Source organism: Takifugu flavidus, chromosome 19 (assembly GCF_003711565.1).
Source record: "Takifugu flavidus isolate HTHZ2018 chromosome 19, ASM371156v2, whole genome shotgun sequence".
NCBI lineage: Eukaryota > Metazoa > Chordata > Actinopteri > Tetraodontiformes > Tetraodontidae > Takifugu > Takifugu flavidus.
Genome location: NC_079538.1, coordinates 4728174 through 4748135, shown reverse-complemented (window position 1 = coordinate 4748135; position 19962 = coordinate 4728174). Strand labels below are relative to the sequence as shown.

Genomic DNA, 19962 nt, shown 5'->3' with positions numbered 1-19962 from the left:
TCGGGCTCGCTGGCTGTTGTGCACACATCGATAAACGAGCTTCAAAGATGGACACCGCGGCTTGTTCTTTATTGACATGTTGCTTAGTTACAGGAAAGTTACAGTTAAAGTTGGCAGATTTATGTCCCAAAGCTGCTGATTGGAATGTTGATCAGGACGCATTTTGGCTACATCCAGTAGATTAAACAATAAGTGAATATGTTGATACTTGAGAGTCCCTAAAAATGTTAATTATCTAGGAAATTCCACACCTAAAGGAGAATAATTAAATATACAGCTGTACAAACCCGAGCGCTTCAGTGCAGTGAAGATGGCGAGCAACAGTCGTACGTGGTCCAACAGTCATTGTTTAACTGTAGACGACCGTGTTCCCCGCCGCTGCTTTACAATCTGAAACGCCTCAGGACCTCTCCACGCACATGGCGATGCCCATCCCTCCCCCGATGCACAGAGACGCCACACCTTTTCGACCTCCAGTCCTCTGCAGCGCGTGCAGTAAGGTCACCAGCACTCTGCAGCCCGACATCCCGAGGGGATGGCCCAGAGAGATGGCGCCGCCGCTCACGTTCACCTGAAGGCGAAAGGCGTGTTTTAAACTGAAGGGGGGGGGGGGTCGATAACTGGCAGGTCAAACCCCTCACCTTGTCTGCGTTCAGACCCAGCTCTTTGACCACAGCGACCGACTGGGCAGCAAACGCCTCGTTGACCTCAAATAAGTCGACTTCCTCCAGCTGCCAGCCTGCTTTCTCCACCTGGCAAACGCGATCATTACAACGTATTTTTCAAGTGTTCTCGTGTTTTATTGCCGTCCCGAGTTCTCACCGCTGTCCTGATGGCCGGTATCGGTCCTATCCCCATGACGGCGGGCTCCAGACCAACTTGAGCTGAAGACACAATTCTGGCCAGGGGTTTTACGCCACGCTTCTCGGCCTCTGATTGGCTCATCAGGACAACCGCTGCTGCCCCGTCGTTCATACCTGAGGTTGGAAAATAAATTTACCATCTCTAACTGGAGTAAGTCGGACTCGCAAATGGATGGCGGCAAACCTGAGGCGTTGCCAGCGGTCACGGTCCCACTGCCGTCCTTGATAAAGCAGGGGCGGAGCTTGGACAGGCTGCCTACGTTGCTGCCGTGCCGGGGAAATTCATCGGCCTTCACCTCAACCGCACCTGAGCGTGCATGTTTGCTGTCAGCGCACAGGGATGAGATCTGATGAAGAGACGCAGCACACGCTCGCTACTCGCCTTGTCTGGTCATCACCGTCACCGGAACGATCTCTTTGTCAAAATGGCCGTCTTTCTGCGCCGCCTCGGTTCTGTTCTGGGATTGGACGGCGAACAGATCCTGCTGCTCTCTGCTGACCCCCCACTGCTTTGCCACATTCTCAGCTGATTAATGACATTGGAATAATTAGCCATCTGGAACGGCCACTCACAGATCAAATGTAAGTCACCTGTGATGCCCATGTGGTAGCCGTGGAAGGCGTCGTTCAGGCCGTCAGCTAACAGGGAGTCCCGCAGCGAAGCGTCACCCAATTTTTCACCTGTTCTCATGTGCAGGGTGTGAGGAGCCTGAAAAGACAATCAAGAATCATCCTGCCCATCTTCTCTCTAAGTCTTGACTCCTAACCAACCTTGCTCATGCTCTCCATGCCTCCTGCCACCACTACGGTGGACTCTCCAGTCAGGATGGACTGAGCGCCCAGACACACGGCCTTCAGCCCGGAGCCGCATATCATCTGACAGCTCCAGGCCGGGACAGGGTAGGGGATCCCAGCGTCGACACTGGCCTGACGTGCTGGGTTCTGCCCGTGACCTCAAGCACAAAAAGAGCAGTGAGACAGCTTAAAATAATATCCCCAACAACATGACGCAGTTCATCATTCGCTGGTGTTTCACCTGCTGTTAAAACGTGCCCCATGATGACCTCAGAGACCTCCTCCGGATTTACCCCAGCACGCTTCAGGACATCCTTGATCACCACGGAACACAGGTCCCGCAGAGGCACCGTGGACAGAGCGCCGTTGAAAGACCCTGGGAACAAACTCGTGCCGTTAATCATTCATTATCAACGGGATACAGAACAAGACTCTGCTACAAACCTCTTGAGAAACACTCAAACCGAGACACATTCTGCATTGTGAACATAAATGCAAACTCATCCATGCACAGATCATAATACATCATCTGATATCTAATATTTACATCCATCCGTCGCATCCTCATTAATTTCTACCGTTGACAGTTTTGAATTGTATAATTTATCAATTTATTAGGATAGAGATACGTAAAGACTGTTAAACTATATAATAATGAAACATTTTGGCGTCTTGACACGCCCATCGCGTGCTGACACACCGCCAGTGACCAATAGCAGAAGGGGCGTGCTTTGTCGCACTATGACCAGCTGGCCAATCAGGAAGCGACACACTGGCCGGACAGGCGAGTGAACCAATCACAGCGACGGATCGGCGGACGTGTCTGGCTGAACTGTTTGCACTCTGCAAAATAATGTGGCTAATGAAACGTTTCAACAAAATGGCATATTTTAAAAGATTATCTTGGTAATAGCGTTACAAACAGTAGTATGTGGCGCATTTTAGCAGCAGCAGTGGACGGTGGATTTATTTATTCTGATGTGTGCGAGTTTTTTGGGGGAGTTTTAAATCTTACCGATTGGTGTCCGAGCAGCAGACACGATAACCACAGATCCGGAGCTCATGTTGCAGCGGGGTTGTTGGTCAGAGACGGCCGAAGTTTGGAGTTCTCCCCCGGGGATGTTGATCCTGTCAGTCCAGACTCAAGACTGCAACATGAGTTGTTGATTCACTGACAGTGAATCGAATGTTTGGGGGCGAGGCCGCACCACAGCGCCCCCACGCGTGTTGGAGGAGCAGCGGCGTTCTGTGCCAGACACAGACCTTTGGAGCTATTTGCAGTCAGACTTCAGTAAATAATTGCTTTATTACACAATAAAAGTGTCAGTTTGGATTTATCCATAGTTTCTAAAACTTGTATGATCTAGTTTAATGAAATTGCATCGTAATTTCCTTTTGACGCAAATCATGACAATTATAAAGCCTGTTATCGGCTTGGGTTAAAAAAGAATTTAATTGTCAGAGTTACCGCGAATTTTTCTCCCCAAGATTTACTGCTTTGTAGTAATAATGGGTTTCATGCTATAGTATTAAAAGTTTTTATTGGTATTTGGTCAGTACATGAAAAGGACTGATGTCAGAATAGTATGAATGCTGCATATAAACTACTCATAACTCACTGGAATCTTGTGAACCACTGCTTCGGATGAAAAATTAAAATGCAATTTTTATTTTAAAAAACAAAACAAAAACAGGCCAACAATGACAATGACCTGAAATATCGCAAAGCTACTGTCATTGAGTGATTTTACTGTTTACAATGAGTTACAACACCAGATGTCTATTTTCAGTGTCACAATCTCAAACAAGAACAGCATAAACATGCTCAAATTAACAGTTGAATCAAGCATACTAGTTTTATTTTAACCAGACGTTCCACTCAATTTAAATCTAACATTAACCCACACCTTTAATCCCTGTTTAGAAACACAAATGTGACAGAAGAATCACAACAGGAAGAGGGAAAGGTGAAAACGCCTCCGACAGCAGTGCCGTGTTGCACACTAAGCATTTGTTGCCTTGTATAAAAAAAAAACAACAAACAAAAAAAAAAGACACATTTAAGTACATTACAAAACCATACTGTCACTGGCGCTGGCGTCCAGGCCGTTCTGAGTGTGCCGTGACCCTGCAGTCCTGGAGCCCTTTGTGACCAGGGCAGCCTTGTCCTCGTGGGGGTCGGTGGTGGAGTCTGTGTCATTTGAATGTTGAGTCAATGACGTCTCGCTGCCCGTTGGAGAGTCCACGCTCTCGTACCCTGCGCTGAGCTGGCCCCTAAACCCTGCGGCCCCAGCAACTCTGCCCGCAGTTGTCTGATTCCCCGTCGCTTCCTCCGAATGGTTCGACAGTTTGGTCTCGGCTTCGCCGGGGCTGGAGACCACGGGGGACATCGGAAAGTCTTCCTCTGTGCTGCTGACCTCCCGGTACAGGCCGGGGGTGGCGGTCTCGCTCCTCTGGGATGAGCTGCCATTGCTGGGTCCATTGCTCACCCTCCCGTAGTCTCTGGCCAGCGCGTCGGGAGGGGCGCCGGCCTGCTCGGGCTGTGTTGGTGGTTCGGCGGAGGAGCCGGACGCTGCGGGGGAAGTCCTGCTGGGTCCAGCTCCGGGTAACGACCCCTGAGTTTGAGACATTTGCTGACGAGACTCCTTCAGCTGCTGCTGCAGGACAAGAATGGTGCTCTGCATGCCCTCCACCTCCTCGTCTAGCTGGATGATAAAGTCATTCAGCTCTGAGGGGGATCGGGAACACACACATTTGTAAATATAAATAAACAAACACCAGATAAGAAATCTGAGCAGGACAAACACCAGACTCGAGACTTTCTCACCATCTTGGCTGCTCTTGAGCTCTTCGCTGTACTTCTTCTGCAACGCCAACTCGGCCTCCAGCTGCGCGATGCGTCCCTGGGACAGCTGTCTTCCCAATTCCTGGTTTTCCTGAATCAGCATTCGACACTTGGCCATCAGTTTCTTCCCCGTTTGGCTGGAAGGGAAACAAGTCTCACATCACATAATGAACCAGAAGAGAAAATATTCAAAGAGTCGATCCGTTCGTATAATCAGGTGGACACGTGTGACAGAAAACTCTTCCGGACCCCAGAAACCACGTTTTCTAGTTGCACCAGTCAGATCTCAATAAAAAGTTGAAACCCACTTTTCCTGTAGGACAACTTAAATACCACGTGTCTTGATCACGGTCACACACACTTGACTCTAGAATTAAATGTAGAAAATGTTGAAAGCATCTCATTTTAAATTCAAAACATGTTTTAAACAACCACATTTCCATTTAACTATTTTCAACATCGCATGCAGAAAGCTTTAAATACCACCGGTAATCCAAACCCTTTACACGCATGCGAGGGAAAAGGCAGAAGGAAAATATGACATTAATATCAGTGACACACTACAAATATCAAAGTCAAACCTTGACTGTGAGTATTGAGAATGGGCCTGTGCACCACGGGGGCAGCCCCCAGTTCTGTGGAGCCATCAATTACATAACGCTGGAGCAAGTGGAAGATAAATATAAGCTCAAATGTTGCTATCTCAACCTTAAAACAGGTTTAAGAATACTGCAGGTGAGCTCGCCGCATCTTGGAACAATACTGAGTTTGTGATGACGCATTCAAAAACTCACTTAATCAATAAGCCAAAGTAGTAAACAGGAAATCAAACTTAGAACATGTTTCATTGTCACCTGCTGAGTCCAGATATCCCCAATGAATTCAAAAAGATTAACATAAATAGCAAGTTCACAGAGTCTTAAATGTAAAAGGTGTTGCCCTTTAGCTTTCATGACTGCGGGGCTGAGAGGCTGCCATCGTAAATGTCACCACAGTGAGCAGCTGTGGTTTGAACGGTAGCAGTTGCTAACACGTGCTGCACATGTCAGAACGGTCTGATCGGCTATGGGAGAGATCGAGGGGTCATTGAACAAAAACACACAGAAATACATCGATACATCACCATCACCTCATAACATGACTAGTTAAAGACATTTGAATACAGATTCAAAACAGGACTTGGTGAACCTACAGCAGTGTGTTTCAGCCAGTTTCTCAAGATTCAACTGTAGATTAATTTGTAATAAAATATATAGGAGACAAATATAAACAAAAATCAATTATATTCCAGGGTTTACACACTGCAGTAAGTGTCTGTTTCAGAGGAACAAATTCAAATTAATTGCCAGTCAAATGAAACATGTTGCAAAGAAAAACATGTAAATACACTCTACCGTGACCGGGCCCGTGCTCAAAGACACAGATGAATGGACTCTCGCGCCGGAACCAAAGTCCCCAGTGAACCGAGGATCAGGCTCCTTTCAGTCTTATTTCTAGTGGCTCTTCTCCCAAAGTCTTAATTTAGATCCTAGAAACTTTCCTCATGTTACTGCAATGTATCTAGACTGTCCAAAAAGTCTTTACGTTTCTCAGGCAGACTAGAGGGGTACGTGTGTGGCGTTATCCACAGTTAAACGTCTTTATAAACCAGGTCTGGTTATTGTCTGGAAAACGGTTAAGGCTCAGGAGGGTCTCTGCCTGACTCACACTCCTTAACCCCCTTATTTTATATATGAACTGTCTGGTGTGAGCTGAGGGTGCAGGGAGGGCATATATCCGCGTTGGGGGGCGAGGGACCACCTCTTCGGGAACAGTCCGGACTCCTTCAGGTCCATGGACGTTGTGGGGATAAGCGGGGACAAAGCTGAAACAAGTGTCACCTGACCATATTGTCTTGTCGCTTAAGCTTATGTGATAAATAGCTGGTACAGCAAGAGGAGAAAAACAGGATTGTTTTGCAGTGACTGTCTCTCTGTAACAACGGGTGAGTACAGCATTTGTCAGCCTCCCCCCCACCAGTGTCCCTGCATGCCTGCAGTGAAAGTGTAGGTGGGGGGCATGAGGAAGTCTTGACTTTATTTGGAAGGGGGGGGTTATTTTGATTGTCTTTACCTATCAGGTGTAAATTTCCAGGCACTCAGTTCATTTTGGGCCTGCTCCAGTTTATCTTTAGTCTGTTCTAGTTCAGCCTTCATTTTGAGGAAAAACAAGTTGATGGCTGGATCCACCATGGACGACCGCAGTTGGGCTGCACTCGGCTGCTGGACTTGCTTCAGGTACTGAATCTGGGTCTGCAGGACAAAACAAACAGGTGTTAATGACTGATGTGGCACACGTAATATAAGCACCAAGTGAAACATTCATTTTGGATAGCCGAGTAGCTAACCAGATATGACCTTGAATGCCAAAAGGACATTTTGCTTTACCAAGCAGAGCTCAAATGTTGCAAAACCACTGAATCGTAACACATTTTTAAAAATGAATGCGTGCGTAACTAAGCGGTGTAACGGCAACCTTACACCAAAGTAGATAACCCAGAAACAGTTAAAAGGATCCAAAAGATACAAGTGAGTGTGCGCGGTGTAAAAATCAAATAAAACATCACCTCCTCTCGTACACTGGGCAATTAACGAAGGTACCAATCGGGTAAGAGTAAACACTTAATGGCTACTTCACACTAGCCATCATCCACTTACCACAGTTATGAGTTATGGTGCCAAAGTTACAAGTTTATTACAAGGGAACCATTCGAATGAATGTCTGAAATCAATATTCTCAGCCCGAGATATTTTCTTGATTTAATTATTTATTACAAGTGTTACTGTTAGTAATGTCAAGCAAGGTCACCGGCAGCTGCCAAAATAAGAACGGCATGATCAATACATACTGTGCACTCTTGCATCTCCTGCTCCTTCGTCGCAAGTCTCATAACCAGAATGTTCTCCCTGCGAGCAGATTCCTGCTGCTGCTGCTTCAGCTTCTCCTCCGACTCCTTCAGTCCCGTCACATCGTTGGCTGAAACGGTGAAGAGGGAAACATCGAGGAGTACATTAAAGGCCATTCCAAATTGTGCAATGTGTAAGAAATGCCTCCGCACACTGGTAAAAAAAAAACAACAGAAGTATAATTGTGTTAGACTTACAACATAAGTCTGCATATTTGGCCTCCAAGACCTGCACATAAGCATCATACTGTTTCCACCTGAAAGGAGCAGAATGCATGTAAACACCTACAGAACTTTCACTTAAAAATCAATAAAAGAATTTCAAAAGCATCAAGTGTAGCGTAATTTTACCTTGTGCACAGCTCCTCTCTTGTCAATGTCTTCAGGTCCGACTCATTAAGGCGGACCTGTGGGGAACAAAACCACGCTAGAACATCAGTAATTCCCAGGAGCCAAACCTCCCCCGTGTTCATGCTTCCCCAGTAAATACACCTACCTTCTTGGGCAGAGGCTCCTCGTTGGTCATGGTAAACTCTAAAGGCAAACGTGAAAGAAAGCCATCATGAACAACAGTCCGATGTCGTATTTCTGCAACCGCACAATCATTGGCAGCAACGGTAAATTTATGCAATCCGAGGCCCCTGCGTTTGTACTAACGATAACAGCCGTTAATGCACTGACTTGGTTAGTTGCACACAGTCAACAGATCAGCGGTCCGAAGAAGTTAGCATTTTGGAGTCAATGAACACAGGCCAGCCTACGGTTAGCTAGGGCAACAACGTCCAGGCAACAGAAAACCAAGAGTCTCTACGGATCTGCTAACCTTTACAACATATCAACAATAGAAAAAAAAGAAATCGACTTTAGAAACACACCGCCGAGCTGCAACTTCGACTTTACGTTCCGACAGAAAGCATGTAGTTCTTGGCTTTTTTTTTCCGGCTCCTTGTTATCACAAAATGGCGGTGAAGGAAACGACTCCCTCCCTTGAGCTTTTTTTTCTCTCTCCCTGAAACTAGCGGGCAACGGAAGCTAGCTAGCAGCCGCGCGGCCTTGCTGAAACCTCACCAGATTACGCTGTGAAACTCTTCCTGAACGGTGACTCCAGATCCAATAAAGCGCAGCGACGTTAAAATTCGGATGCGATTTTCTAATTGTCGCGGAGCGGATTCAGCGCACTGGCCACCATCGTCACTACGGGGAGGACCGAATGGTTCTGACCGAATGGTTCTGACCGCCTGCTGCACTCGCGTTACTGCGGGGGACCGACGGAGACGGAAGCGACCGAGTGACGTCTCACTCCGAGGAAGAATGACGGATGGAAAACCATCTGCCTCGGAAACATATCGGACTAAGACGAACGCAATAATTCAGCAGTTGCGGGAGGTTTACAGCAGTTGATGCGGGGCTATGCGGGATATTTGTTTAAAAAGGGAATGGATGTCTTAACAATTTCATCGTAGACAGGTATTTGAATTGAATTTGAAGGTTTTTTTTCATAATTTAAAGGTAGATAATAATCTAATAATTGGTTAAAAAATGGATTTGCAAATTAGAATAATGAAAATGGTTTAAAATTATGTTGGGTTTTTCTTGTTGCATTGAAGCAAATAGCCCTAAGAACTAGAGCGGTCCATTTTACTACCATAGACGATCTCTGGTTTTGCCTACTCACGTGTCAGATTTTTCTAAATAATAATACTGAATTATTTGTTTTCTTTGTGCACTTTTGTTATAATATAATCTACCGTTCTCATTTTTGTATTGACGTATCGTGGAATATTAGAAATGTTTCGAAAACATTGAGGCACTAAATGACGCATTGTTTTAAAACAACAAGATCGCAACGCAAAGCCTAACGTGTTCGAATGTATGTGAATAAACCCTATTTATTTGCGGATGTGCCGCGACAGAAAAGCTAAATTGCAGCTGTTCGAAGTCATTTGCTTAATTTCTCCGCGGTCGTACACACCCCTCAGACTCCACAATGGTACGATCCTCGCCGTGTCACGTTGAAATTGCACATTTCAAGGGCAATCACCACTATCGAGCACGACTGTCCCGTCTGCCAAACGAGCACTATGAACACGCTTTGCAGAGTTGGTCAGATACACAGGTAAAAGCTCATATCAGCTCAGCCTTTCGCTTCTTTCGGCCTGTGTTAAGCTCTGATTGGGGATTTGGGGCAGCTGACTTGTTTCTTGCAACATTTGCTCATGAACTTGAGACAGTTGCCGGGAGTTAATGCCAGCTAGCTGCCATGCTAACATATCAATGGAGGCGGGTCAGCACGGCTAGTCTGTGGCGCACCCTCAAATTTTGTTCAACTGTGGCTTTTTGGGACTCTTTAGTTCAAGTGGCAACACTTGTTTTAGCTGCCCTAACATTCACACAAAGTAAGTTCGTAACTCTCGCTTCAATGCATGTGTAAGCTTTGTATTATTTCTTTTATTCGTTTAAATCATTGGTACCTCAGCCGACGAGCTTATGCGACAGCTGGTGTTTATCTGTCTGATTGTTAGCAGGGTAATTCGAGTTATCAACAGACTCGTGGTTACGCAATACTTTAGTTTGCCAGGTGAATGTGAAGTCGTCACCGGTATTTGCACTACTGCCAAATGAGCACTAAGAAGAGGCTTTGCAGAGTTGGTCAGATACACAAGTAAAGCTCATATTAGCTCAGCATTTAGCCTCTTTCGGCCTGGATGAACCTCTGATTAGTATTAAAGAAGTTTCTGAATTTTTATGACGGGGAGAACAGAATGTAAATTAGTGAAAAGTGTAGACGGCTACACCTTGTGACCAACAATGTATTCTGCGAGACTCTGCAGATGAAATGTCTGGAACCCAGAGCTCTGCATAGGCTTAATTTTTTTTTTTTTTAAAAAGTAAAAATTATATGAATGGAAACTGAGCGAGTCCAGTGGGGTTGAGACTGCAGGTTGTTGAAAATACGCACATCCCTGTTCAATGATCCAAGTCCTTCATGTTCTGAAATGAGTCCCTTTGCTTTATTTCAGATGTGCAGCCAGCCTGAGCCAGGCCGTGAGGCAGGTGGGGGCGTCGAGACACAAGCACACGCTCCCTGACCTGACCTACGACTACGGAGCCTTGGAGCCCCATATCAGTGCAGAGATCATGCAGCTGCACCACAGCAAGCACCACGCCACATATGTCAATAATCTTAACGTCACAGAGGAGAAATATCAGGAAGCATTAGCAAAGAGTATGGATGCAATCATGCATTATGGGTGTCATGGTGGCAGGCTCACCGTCTGACATTGGCGCGTGATTGTCTTTATTTTAGGAGATGTGACTGCACAAGTTGCTCTCCAGCCTGCGCTGAAGTTTAACGGAGGTGGCCACATTAACCATACCATCTTCTGGACGAACCTCTCTCCAAACGGCGGAGGCGAGCCTCAGGGTAATGGGCCGCAGCTGAGCATCGGCCTCTGGCGAAACCTCCATGTCTAACGTCCACATGTCACTTCCTGTAGGGGAGCTGATGGAGGCCATTAAGCGGGACTTTGGCTCATTCCAGAAGATGAAGGAGAAGATGTCCGCCGCTACGGTTGCAGTGCAGGGGTCAGGCTGGGGCTGGCTGGGCTACAGCAAAGAGACTGGAAGGCTTTGTATTGCTGCCTGTGGCAACCAGGACCCCCTCCAAGGAACTACAGGTGGGTTCAACAGCTTTTGTTTCATCGTTTTCTCTTCCCGTGTAACATCATCGGCGCCATCTGAATAATTTTCTCTTTTTCCCAGGTCTCATCCCGCTCCTTGGCATCGACGTATGGGAGCACGCCTACTATCTTCAGTACAAAAATGTGCGGCCAGACTATGTTAAGGCCATCTGGAATGTGATCAACTGGGAGAATGTGAGCGAACGTCTCCAAACTGCCAAGAAGTAGGAGCCCAACCCGTCACCCCAGAACTGACCCTCAGTTATGTGGCTGCTGCGTATGTTGTAATGGTTCCATTAGCTATTCAAATATTTTCAGTGTTTGTTGCAGAATAAACCACCTTGTTGGGAAAAACACCATGTTACACCTGCAGATCGAGGCACATTTCGAGCTGTATTTATCTGATTCCGCTTCCCAGATTTAAAATGTAAATTTACATAGATCGGAATCTGATGATTCTACACAAATATGGCCATGTTTCAGCCAGATTTTTTCCATTTGTCTAAATAATTCTACATGAGCGTTTGCTTTGTGTTTTGATGTATTATAATAAAATGATACAACTGCAGTTGAACTGGAGTGAAAGCTGTTGCTCACTACTCCTGTGTGCTGTGAAAGATTTAATAATGGTGGGAAATAAAATTATTCATGTTAAATGGTGTGTATTAATGAAACAATGACAACTTTTATAATTATTAGTCTTACCAGAACAATAATTAGCTTAAAGTGTATAAGTGTATTCGTCCAAGTGCAAATAATAAAAAAGAACCTGGAGAAAAAAGCATTTTAACGTCCTGAAGGGCACCTGCTCTGCGCACCACGACCGCTAGAGGGCGCCGTTTGATGCCGATTCATGCCGTTTGTGTTCGGGTCATCGAGGTGAAAGACCTTTTATTGTGCAAAGAGAAGCAAGTCCAGCGTGCGTGTGCGTGTGAGCTACAATATGATTGTGTATTAAGGATGGTTTATGAACTAAAACCAAGTTTTCTGGGCTGTTTAAATGGTTCCAGCTGTAAAATCTCAGATTCAAATATACACATGCTTCCCTGAAATTTCGAATTTTCAGAACATTTTCAGAATTTCAGTTCAAGCAGTTGGTTGGATTAAATGCGTATGTGGTTCTGATCAATGTTGAAGACCTGAACGTGCCCACTAAATGTCAAGCATGGCCTCTTTGTTTAAACGCTAAAGTCCTTTCCTAATTTTTACATATTGGCGTTAGGTGATTTTTTTTTATAGTGTCAGAATTCTACTGATGTGGCAGAAAGCAGCTAGAGAAGCTGTGACTTCAGTCTGCTTTAAGGATCACTGGCAAAGAACCATCCTCAATTCGACAGGGCCATAAATACCAGCACTCACATCTGAGAACTTTCATTTGACATTGCCAGAAATTAAAAACAGCCCTCCCTGTATGTAGGCATCCTTTCTCCGAATTCGGCCTACTTTGGTTTGTGCCAGAACCGGCTTCCCCTCACGTACGACTTGTTAAAAAAAAAATGGTTTCCACTCAGGAGTTCTTGAGCTTTGGAGACTTTGAAAGGAAAATCGAATCGGTCCTCCAAGTCTTTCCCGTTCCTCGGGTGTTTAAGTGCCACACAAACACGGACACATCAAATGTGGCGCGGTGGAGACAAATGCATAATCAATTTCAGTTTTCTTTAAATCAGGCTGTGCTTTTGCCTGTAGAATTATCGTAACTATTACCTACTCTGCATGGAGGAGACAGTCAGTCAATGCAGTCCTGACGTCCCTTTGAAGCCATGCAAACAAAGCCAGGAAGCTAAGGGAAGCTAAAGGGAATCCAATAGAAACGCGACGTTTTCCACGCCAGCCACACCTGCTCAAGATCAGCACTGGTCATCCGTCCCCTCGGCCAATCAGACATCCCTTTTTCTGCCCTGTTTCGGCTCTGCGCCGGTTCTGATTGTTCCAACTCGCCTGGAAAGTCGTTACAAAGCCGTAAGCGCCAATAAATAAATGAGGAAACTTTCCAGCGCTCGCTACCGATTCTTCCTGGCACAGAGGGCTGGAGGGCTAAACACAAGGGGCACCTGCGTGTCTGGGAGGCATTTCCGTCAGGGATCAGGCTTCCTTTTTTTAAATTTCAACATGTCAGCAAGTCTGCAGGCTGCAGCAGAAGCCTGTGTATTAGGGCTGTAATTCATGTCTGGCTCTGGCAAAAAAAAACACACTTTTTTTTTTTGTAAATGTCTGAAAAACTTGCGCTCTGCAAAAAATGAAAGAGGAGGAAATGATTGCTTTAGGAACAGGGCGTCTCTGGCCAATTCCTCTCTGTTATGTAACAGTTGCGCCGGCGAGGCCGCGGCCTTGTTGCGGCGACGCAGCGTGATAAAACGCAGCAGGCCTGAGGTCATTCGAGTTTATGTGGGTTTGGCCCAAGCCCGACGGATCTGGATGCATATCAGTGCTTGTGCAAGGAGAGATGCACCAGGAAAAGCAGCCCTGCTCTCTTTGATGGACGGATTTGTAACATTTGCCACCGGGGGAGCAGCTTTGGAGCTAGAGCACCCTCACCCTGCCAGGATTCGTCCGTCTTGCCGCCGTCACACTGTCAAACCCTGGTCCCGATTCAGTCGTCCCACTGGGCTCATTCAGGATATGGGCCAGCATTTCTGTTGAGAGCGAGAACATATCAGGTCCTTTTTGGCTGAGCGGACCGGGGCGTTAGACAGGAAACGGCAAAGATTGTGTGATGGATGGCTGAACGGACGCTCCTGCCGACTCACCGTTTGGAGCCTGAAAAGAAACCCGGTCCCGTTTTCACATCAGTCCAGGTGGCCTCAGACCAGCAGACACACCAACACTGTCCTGCAGCACTTGTGAGCTTCCTACCAGGGTTTAGAAGCTTTGGTACAAGTCCAGCCCGAGAGGAAAGAACGCTGAGCAGGTCTGATTGGGGACTGGGGTCTACATATGAGAGTCTGCCAGCATTAATACACAAAACCACTCAGATGGATCAAGTTCTCCCTCAAGTGTCAGCAAACTTCCACCTGAAATCATCTGTCCAGAGAGAAAAATAAAGGCACCATTGTTAAAGAGACAGGCCTGAAGTAAATAGACAGTTTGGAGGGGGGCTCGAAGCTGAGGGTAGAAGTGAAAGTGAAACCAGCGTGTACAATTTCTGTAGCTCTCCTCCTCCTCCTCCTCCTCCTCCTCCTCCTCCTCCTCCACCTCCTCCTTCTGCTGTCTGTGTTTCAGTCTACCTGGCACATCGTATCAGGTGAGCTCATAACCGTCCTCTTAGATGAGTCCATCTTAGCCACTCACGCAGGTTGAGTCCTACATGTTATTTAGACTCTAAATTTTAGAGGACACATACGGACCTGATTAGGTGGATATAATGAAAGAAGAAACTGAGCCTTCCAGGTTAATGAGTGCAGCTATTAAACACCAGCAACTACGTGTAATTCACCCTGGTTCTAGAGCACAAACATGACCTCAATTCAAATAAGGTTCCATAAAATGAGCTGGCCCACCGAGCCGTTTCCGCACTGTGGAAAACGGGCCGACCCGCAGGATCAGCGCATTCTTCTGCTCCCGGAAATGTGGACTGGATCTCTGAAACCCACAGGTTCTGCTGCCACACGGCCTCAGACGGGAGTGTCGACTCCAGCAGGCGGCAGCTTTGGAGCCAAGAAGCAACCAAGCCACCCTAAACCAGCGTGTGTGTGTGTGTGTGTGTGTGTGTGTGTGTGTGTGTGTGTGTGTGGTGTGTGTGTGTGTGTGTGTCAGCTCACTCCACACTCTCACTGCTATTTGTCTTCCCCTCCGTGTCCGGGCCCGTTGCTCTTCTCATTCTTCCAGTGTTTTCTCCCCGACCTGCCTCCTCGTCCCAGCAGCTGGCTGCTCCGAACAGACAGCCGCTCATTTTCAGGTGGTTTGCACATCATTTACGTCCCTTCTGCTGAAATCAGCGGAGGATCTGGAATTAATGCTGCTACTCGGGGCCCCCGTTCTCATCAGCGTCAGCTTTTAAGTCAACACGGGTGACCTCATCCAGGCAGCTGCTTTAGCGGGGCCGCGGGACTCTGACGGGGTTTTAATCAACACTCGGCTGGTCCTTTTTTTTTAAAGAACACCTTTCAAAAAAGGAAAAAGAGTGCACGGGCTCTATCCATCACTGCTCGTCAGAGCTGGAACAACAATGGGGGAGCGGTGCAGTGCACGTGTCTCTTGGAGATCCACTAAGACGGTGATTTCCTTGTTGTCCTGTCTGGACTAATCAATAATACATGCACTTTATTTAGTTCATAGTCTCCTTGTTTGTTCGGGTTTATCAGCTCGTCCCAGTTTGCCGTCCCGCCGTTGCCGGACTGGTTACGTCCCTTTACGAAAATAAAGCGAGAGCCAGAAAGGAAAAACAGTGAAATCATGACAAGGTCACGAGGTCAAAGTAATCCATCAGACTCTCAAACAAACTCCAGAAACACGCTGCTTTTCTTCTTTCCTTTTCACTTTGTTCACCGCCGGTTGCCATCCTTCCGTTGCACCGGCCATCGTCTTACCTCAGCGTGCATCGGGACACGGCGCTCCAGTTGTGATGGGAATTTTCCATCCGGACACGCAGACCTCAGCGCTCGCAACGGCACCGGCAGCCACGAACGCGGCAGGGTCGTATGGAGTAAAATAGTGCTTTGGATGCCGCTTTTGGAAAACACAATTTCCACGTATGATGTGTTGGAGATGTATCGCTCCTGTCTCCAAACGCGTATCTCAGATCCAGCAACCGTCTGTCCTGGATGTGTCTGGATCCAGCATCGCCTCTTCTGGCTCCGAGTCATGTTTACGTGCACTCGTGCATCATTTTCCCTCCCAACCGTCATCTGTCTGCGGAGCATCCGCCAACGGAAATGCTTCATTTCTGTTCATGCCACATCTGTCGGTGTGTCTCTGCGCCTAAACACGTGTTGTCCCTGAAGTACAGAAGCACAACATCAGGAGGGCCGGGACCAGAACACGTCTTTTTGGACAAAAACCCATGGGCCGTAAATCCCATTTTTATGTAGTTCTTCCCGTTGGTGTCCCCCCCCAGCCAAGGGCAGATGGGACGGGAGGGAGTATGAAACTGGAAACGAGCAGGAATTTAAGATCTGCCGAGCCCAGAGGTGGTCAGAGCGGGTCCGTCTGACCTCCCCTGACCTCTCTGTGCGCCGCCCTCGCGGATTTATCCAAACAAGAGGAGCGTTTCCTGCCCGGCGCAGACGTCCAGAAGCACCAGACGTAAATAGGAGAGGAGGACCAGCTCTCCCGCCTTCACAGAGCACCCTAACCCTAAGTCCTCCTGAATTAAATGAAATATATGATCGATTTTTAGGCTTGGGACTGCAATGAGTGAGGAGCTATCGCCACCCTGGGCCACCCATTGGATACAGAAATAAGGGTCACCACCTCCACACCTCCACACTGGGTCCGCTTCAGCTCCACCGCGGTGCCAGATTGTTCAGCTTAGCCCGTGTTGTTGTTGCACAGTATCCCTGAACTCAACAGCTCAAGCCACCATGTTGGAAAGTCAAGCAAAGGATTAAGCAAAGACAACAAACCTGTCAAAGGCAGACGCCTCTGCCAACATTGTGTTTCAATTATTACCCAAAGCTGCTCCTGGCCTTGGCTTCCACTTCCGCGCCGACTTTTCCAATGACGTAGCCAATTTATCTGCAGCAGACCAGGAGGACGTTTGTGAAGTAATAGAAAATCTGAGTAACTTGGCATTCGCCAACAGCATTGTAGGTGATTTAATGAGCCCTAATCCAAACATTTGCAACCATTGCCAAGGTCTCCGAGTGTCAGAGGACTTGAGAGGGCCGGGTGTGTTTCCATGTCAATAGCAGAAGATAGAGCATGTAATAAAATGTGGATCTCATCACAGCTTGTCTGTTCAGTATAAAATAAATGACTCCCCCTGGAACTTACACTAATTCTTATAGTTATCAGGTTACGTATTGGGTATTTTTGGTCTTTTTGCCTTTAGATCATGTGGCTGCGAGCAACCTCATCCAGATCTCGATCCATAAATTAATTTTTGCAGACTTGTAAAACTGTCACCATAAATTCCAGATCTGACCAATCAGCACATATCCAGGTTGTTTAACTATGACTCTTCAGTCATCGGTTATTCAGACAAGTTGGCTGTGAAATGTGTCTCCCATCATCCATCGTTAAACCGAACTTTATGTGACGGCAAAACCGAGCGTGCCTGCGTGGAAACACCCAGTTCAGCTGTTTTCCTGCTTTCATGCGGTGCAAGACAAAACAAAGTTGCATATTTGGTAGCGCTCCAGTGGGCTCGAACGTGGGCCTCTGCTGTCACTGGGATGGAAGGTTTTACAACGTCGCTGTTGGGCCGCGCTCATTAATCGATCAGTCTCACATGGAGGTTTTAACAAGCCCTGTAAAGACGCCACAAAGCACGCAGCTCTTTTTTAGAGCTATGTTCGCCAGGCCAAAATGTGTTCAAACATTAGCTTCATATTGGCTGCCAGATGTTGCTGAAAAAAGCCTCATTATCTCTTATTGCTAGGTGAAACTACAATTCAGACATTTACATTTGATTAAACTCATCACACGTTTACATGCTGTGTGCGGAAATATGCGTCTTGGCGGTACGACGTACCCCCAAAGCTCTATTTCTGGCTCAGAAGTGTGAACATTGAGATTTGGAAAACAGGCTGATAATGTGGGACAAGCTGATACAACAGCAAAGTTAGCCAACAAGCTACAACATGGAAACGCCCATCATTCTGGGAGGAATGAAAACTGCCTGGATCAGGAATAGAGTCGTTTTTTGCTGTGAAGGGGGCGTGAATGTGCGTGCTGGTGCCTGGGTACGTCTGATTTCCAGACAACATAAGTTTCATAAAATGAAGAGAAAAGTCGCTGTGTTTCCGGTGGTTTTCTGTGTAAGTCTGGAATCAAGACAAAACAAACGGCACCCCGAGTGATCTGAGGCGATAACAGCGATTGACCCTGGTGACCTCTCAGGCTGCGCGATCCCGGGCAGCTGCCAGAACAGTGAGGTCATCGCAAAGATCACCGATTTTCACATGAGATCATGATTTAAAGGGGGAAAAAAAGGCCCTTTTCCTCCAAACTCTTAAAACAACAGCAGAGTGACGACACATCCCAGTCCGCCTGTTTTGTCCTCTTGGAGTTGGGTAAATATTGTGTCTCTGAGCGATTGAGACTCCTCGCATTCAGCTTTTTTTTCTCTTCAAAAATCAAACGTAATTTTTGTTTTCCAGGACGCTTGTTAAGTTGTTGCTCTCCATTTTATCACCCAGATGTGTCAGTTTTCCAGGGTGTTTTAGGCAAAACGTTCAAAAATAGTCTCTGGTGTGGTTTCAGGGCAGCAAGTGGACGGAATGTCGAAAGAGGACGTGGACAAACCTTCAGGCTCTCGTGTTCCTCACTGCAACATTTCAGCACATGCAGGGATGGAAATTAAACCTGGCAGCGATCGCAAGGTTCTCGATCCCGAGTCTGCCGGCTAACTCTTTCCGTCCATTTGTTTTCTTCTTTCTTCAAGCTTCATTCGATCCATACATGATTTCAGCTCCCTAGAATGAATCGAACCCCCCCAGTCTGACCCAGAACTATCGAATAATGCTTGATACCGACAACAGGGAGACGCCCTGCATTCCGTCAGGTTGTGACGGTTGAATTTCCAAACTGCGAGAATCTTGTTGAGCTCAGATATCATCTAAGTTCAAAGTGCGGAATGAACGTCGATGCTCCACTTGGAATTGTGTTTTTCCAAGAGGAATCATCCTCACAGCTTCTGGTCTGTGTTACCTTTTGATTTCAACAGCACGGTAAACAGGAACAGGCCGCAGTGCTCGGGTCAAAAGGGAGATGCAAAGATGCAGAATTAGCAGCAAATTAGCAGAAAATTCCACAAATTCTGTAGAGAAATCTCAGTAATCTGTCGTTGTTTTGTCTGTTTCTTGCCGTGTGACGTCGGTGCAGTTGGTGGTCTTGGAACAGAGCGTGTGACCCGTGAATAACGGGACCACGTGTTACAGGACGACAGCTCCCGTAATATTTCATCAAATAAAGATGTGAATGCGTCTCTACTGTAACCCCTCCTGCCAACATCGGGCTTTTTGGACAGACATGGAAGAACTTCCTCAAACTGACAGGGTCCCGATTCGCCGCCTTCTCCCTCCCGCCGCCACGAAGACGTTTGTTATTAGCTTGGCTCCTCTGAAGGACCCGGGCCACCGTCTCAAATAAAAGCAACCGCAAGAATTCAGCCCAGAACAAAGACGCTCTGGCAGAGGAACCGCCTGGTTGTTTTATCGTCTGTTTTTTCGCTGTTAGGTTCTTACTGTCTTCGCCGCCGTGGATCATTTCCTCTGCTGCTTTTCCTTTTCACTCTTACCTGCAGGCTGAGAAAAATGTATTTTCCATTTCCTCAGCGGATTCACTTCATTCACAGAGAGAAGGAAAATCCAGGCCTGGAGGGAAAGAGGCTCCCACAGGGACCAATCGGAACCTGGATGTTTGTTCATCAGTGTGAATTCATCCTGCTCTGAGCAACTTTAGCTAAAAATGAGATCCCGTTCCTGTTTTCCTGTATGTGAGCATGCAGGTTCCCCGTCCACATGCTGGACCATTAGCTCAGCAGATGATGTGGCGCTCAGGTCCTCAGGTTCCATCTCACTTCACACCTCGAGGAAGAGTCGCCCGTATCCAGGCACAGATTCAGAGAATCAAAGTTTCCTTCCTGTCAAATCTGACAGCTTCCCAGCAGCACTGACAGGCTTCTGCTGCTGGGGTGGTGGGGGGACGCTGGTCAATCTCAGGGGCCAAACCCTC

At 47.0% G+C, this 19962-nt stretch overlaps 3 protein-coding genes across 5 annotated transcripts; 1 reads left to right on the top strand and 2 right to left on the bottom strand.

The window, feature by feature from the left end:
* Positions 1-50: 50 nt before the first annotated feature.
* acat2 (acetyl-CoA acetyltransferase 2) lies at positions 51-2842 on the bottom strand. Its single transcript, XM_057016298.1, has 9 exons — positions 2674-2842; positions 1900-2034; positions 1635-1816; positions 1455-1572; positions 1246-1389; positions 1053-1170; positions 823-982; positions 642-752; positions 51-571 (listed from the first exon to the last, which is right to left on the bottom strand). The coding sequence occupies exons 1-9, from the start codon at positions 2720-2722 to the stop codon at positions 401-403; spliced, it is 1188 nt and encodes a 395-aa protein (XP_056872278.1). The 5' UTR covers positions 2723-2842; the 3' UTR covers positions 51-400.
* Positions 2843-3182: 340 nt separating this feature from the next.
* Positions 3183-8733, bottom strand: wtap (WT1 associated protein). Of its 2 annotated transcripts, none has more exons than XM_057016296.1 (8): positions 8516-8733; positions 7944-7981; positions 7799-7854; positions 7646-7704; positions 7391-7518; positions 6616-6794; positions 4486-4640; positions 3183-4386 (listed from the first exon to the last, which is right to left on the bottom strand). In XM_057016296.1, exons 2-8 carry the CDS (start codon positions 7971-7973, stop codon positions 3728-3730), a joined length of 1266 nt encoding a protein of 421 aa, XP_056872276.1. In that variant the 5' UTR covers positions 7974-7981; positions 8516-8733; the 3' UTR covers positions 3183-3727. The 2 variants fall into 2 exon arrangements, with proteins under 2 accessions (XP_056872276.1, XP_056872277.1); XM_057016297.1 differs by having other exon boundaries at positions 8323-8731.
* Positions 8734-8890: 157 nt separating this feature from the next.
* On the top strand, positions 8891-11783 carry sod2 (superoxide dismutase 2, mitochondrial). 2 transcript variants are annotated; one of them, XM_057016300.1, is made up of 5 exons: positions 8891-8914; positions 10468-10673; positions 10755-10871; positions 10945-11124; positions 11210-11783. In XM_057016300.1, exons 2-5 carry the CDS (start codon positions 10586-10588, stop codon positions 11353-11355), a joined length of 531 nt encoding a protein of 176 aa, XP_056872280.1. In that variant the 5' UTR covers positions 8891-8914; positions 10468-10585; the 3' UTR covers positions 11356-11783. The 2 variants fall into 2 exon arrangements, with proteins under 2 accessions (XP_056872280.1, XP_056872279.1); XM_057016299.1 differs by lacking the exon at positions 8891-8914 and adding an exon at positions 9367-9563.
* Positions 11784-19962: the final 8179 nt, after the last annotated feature.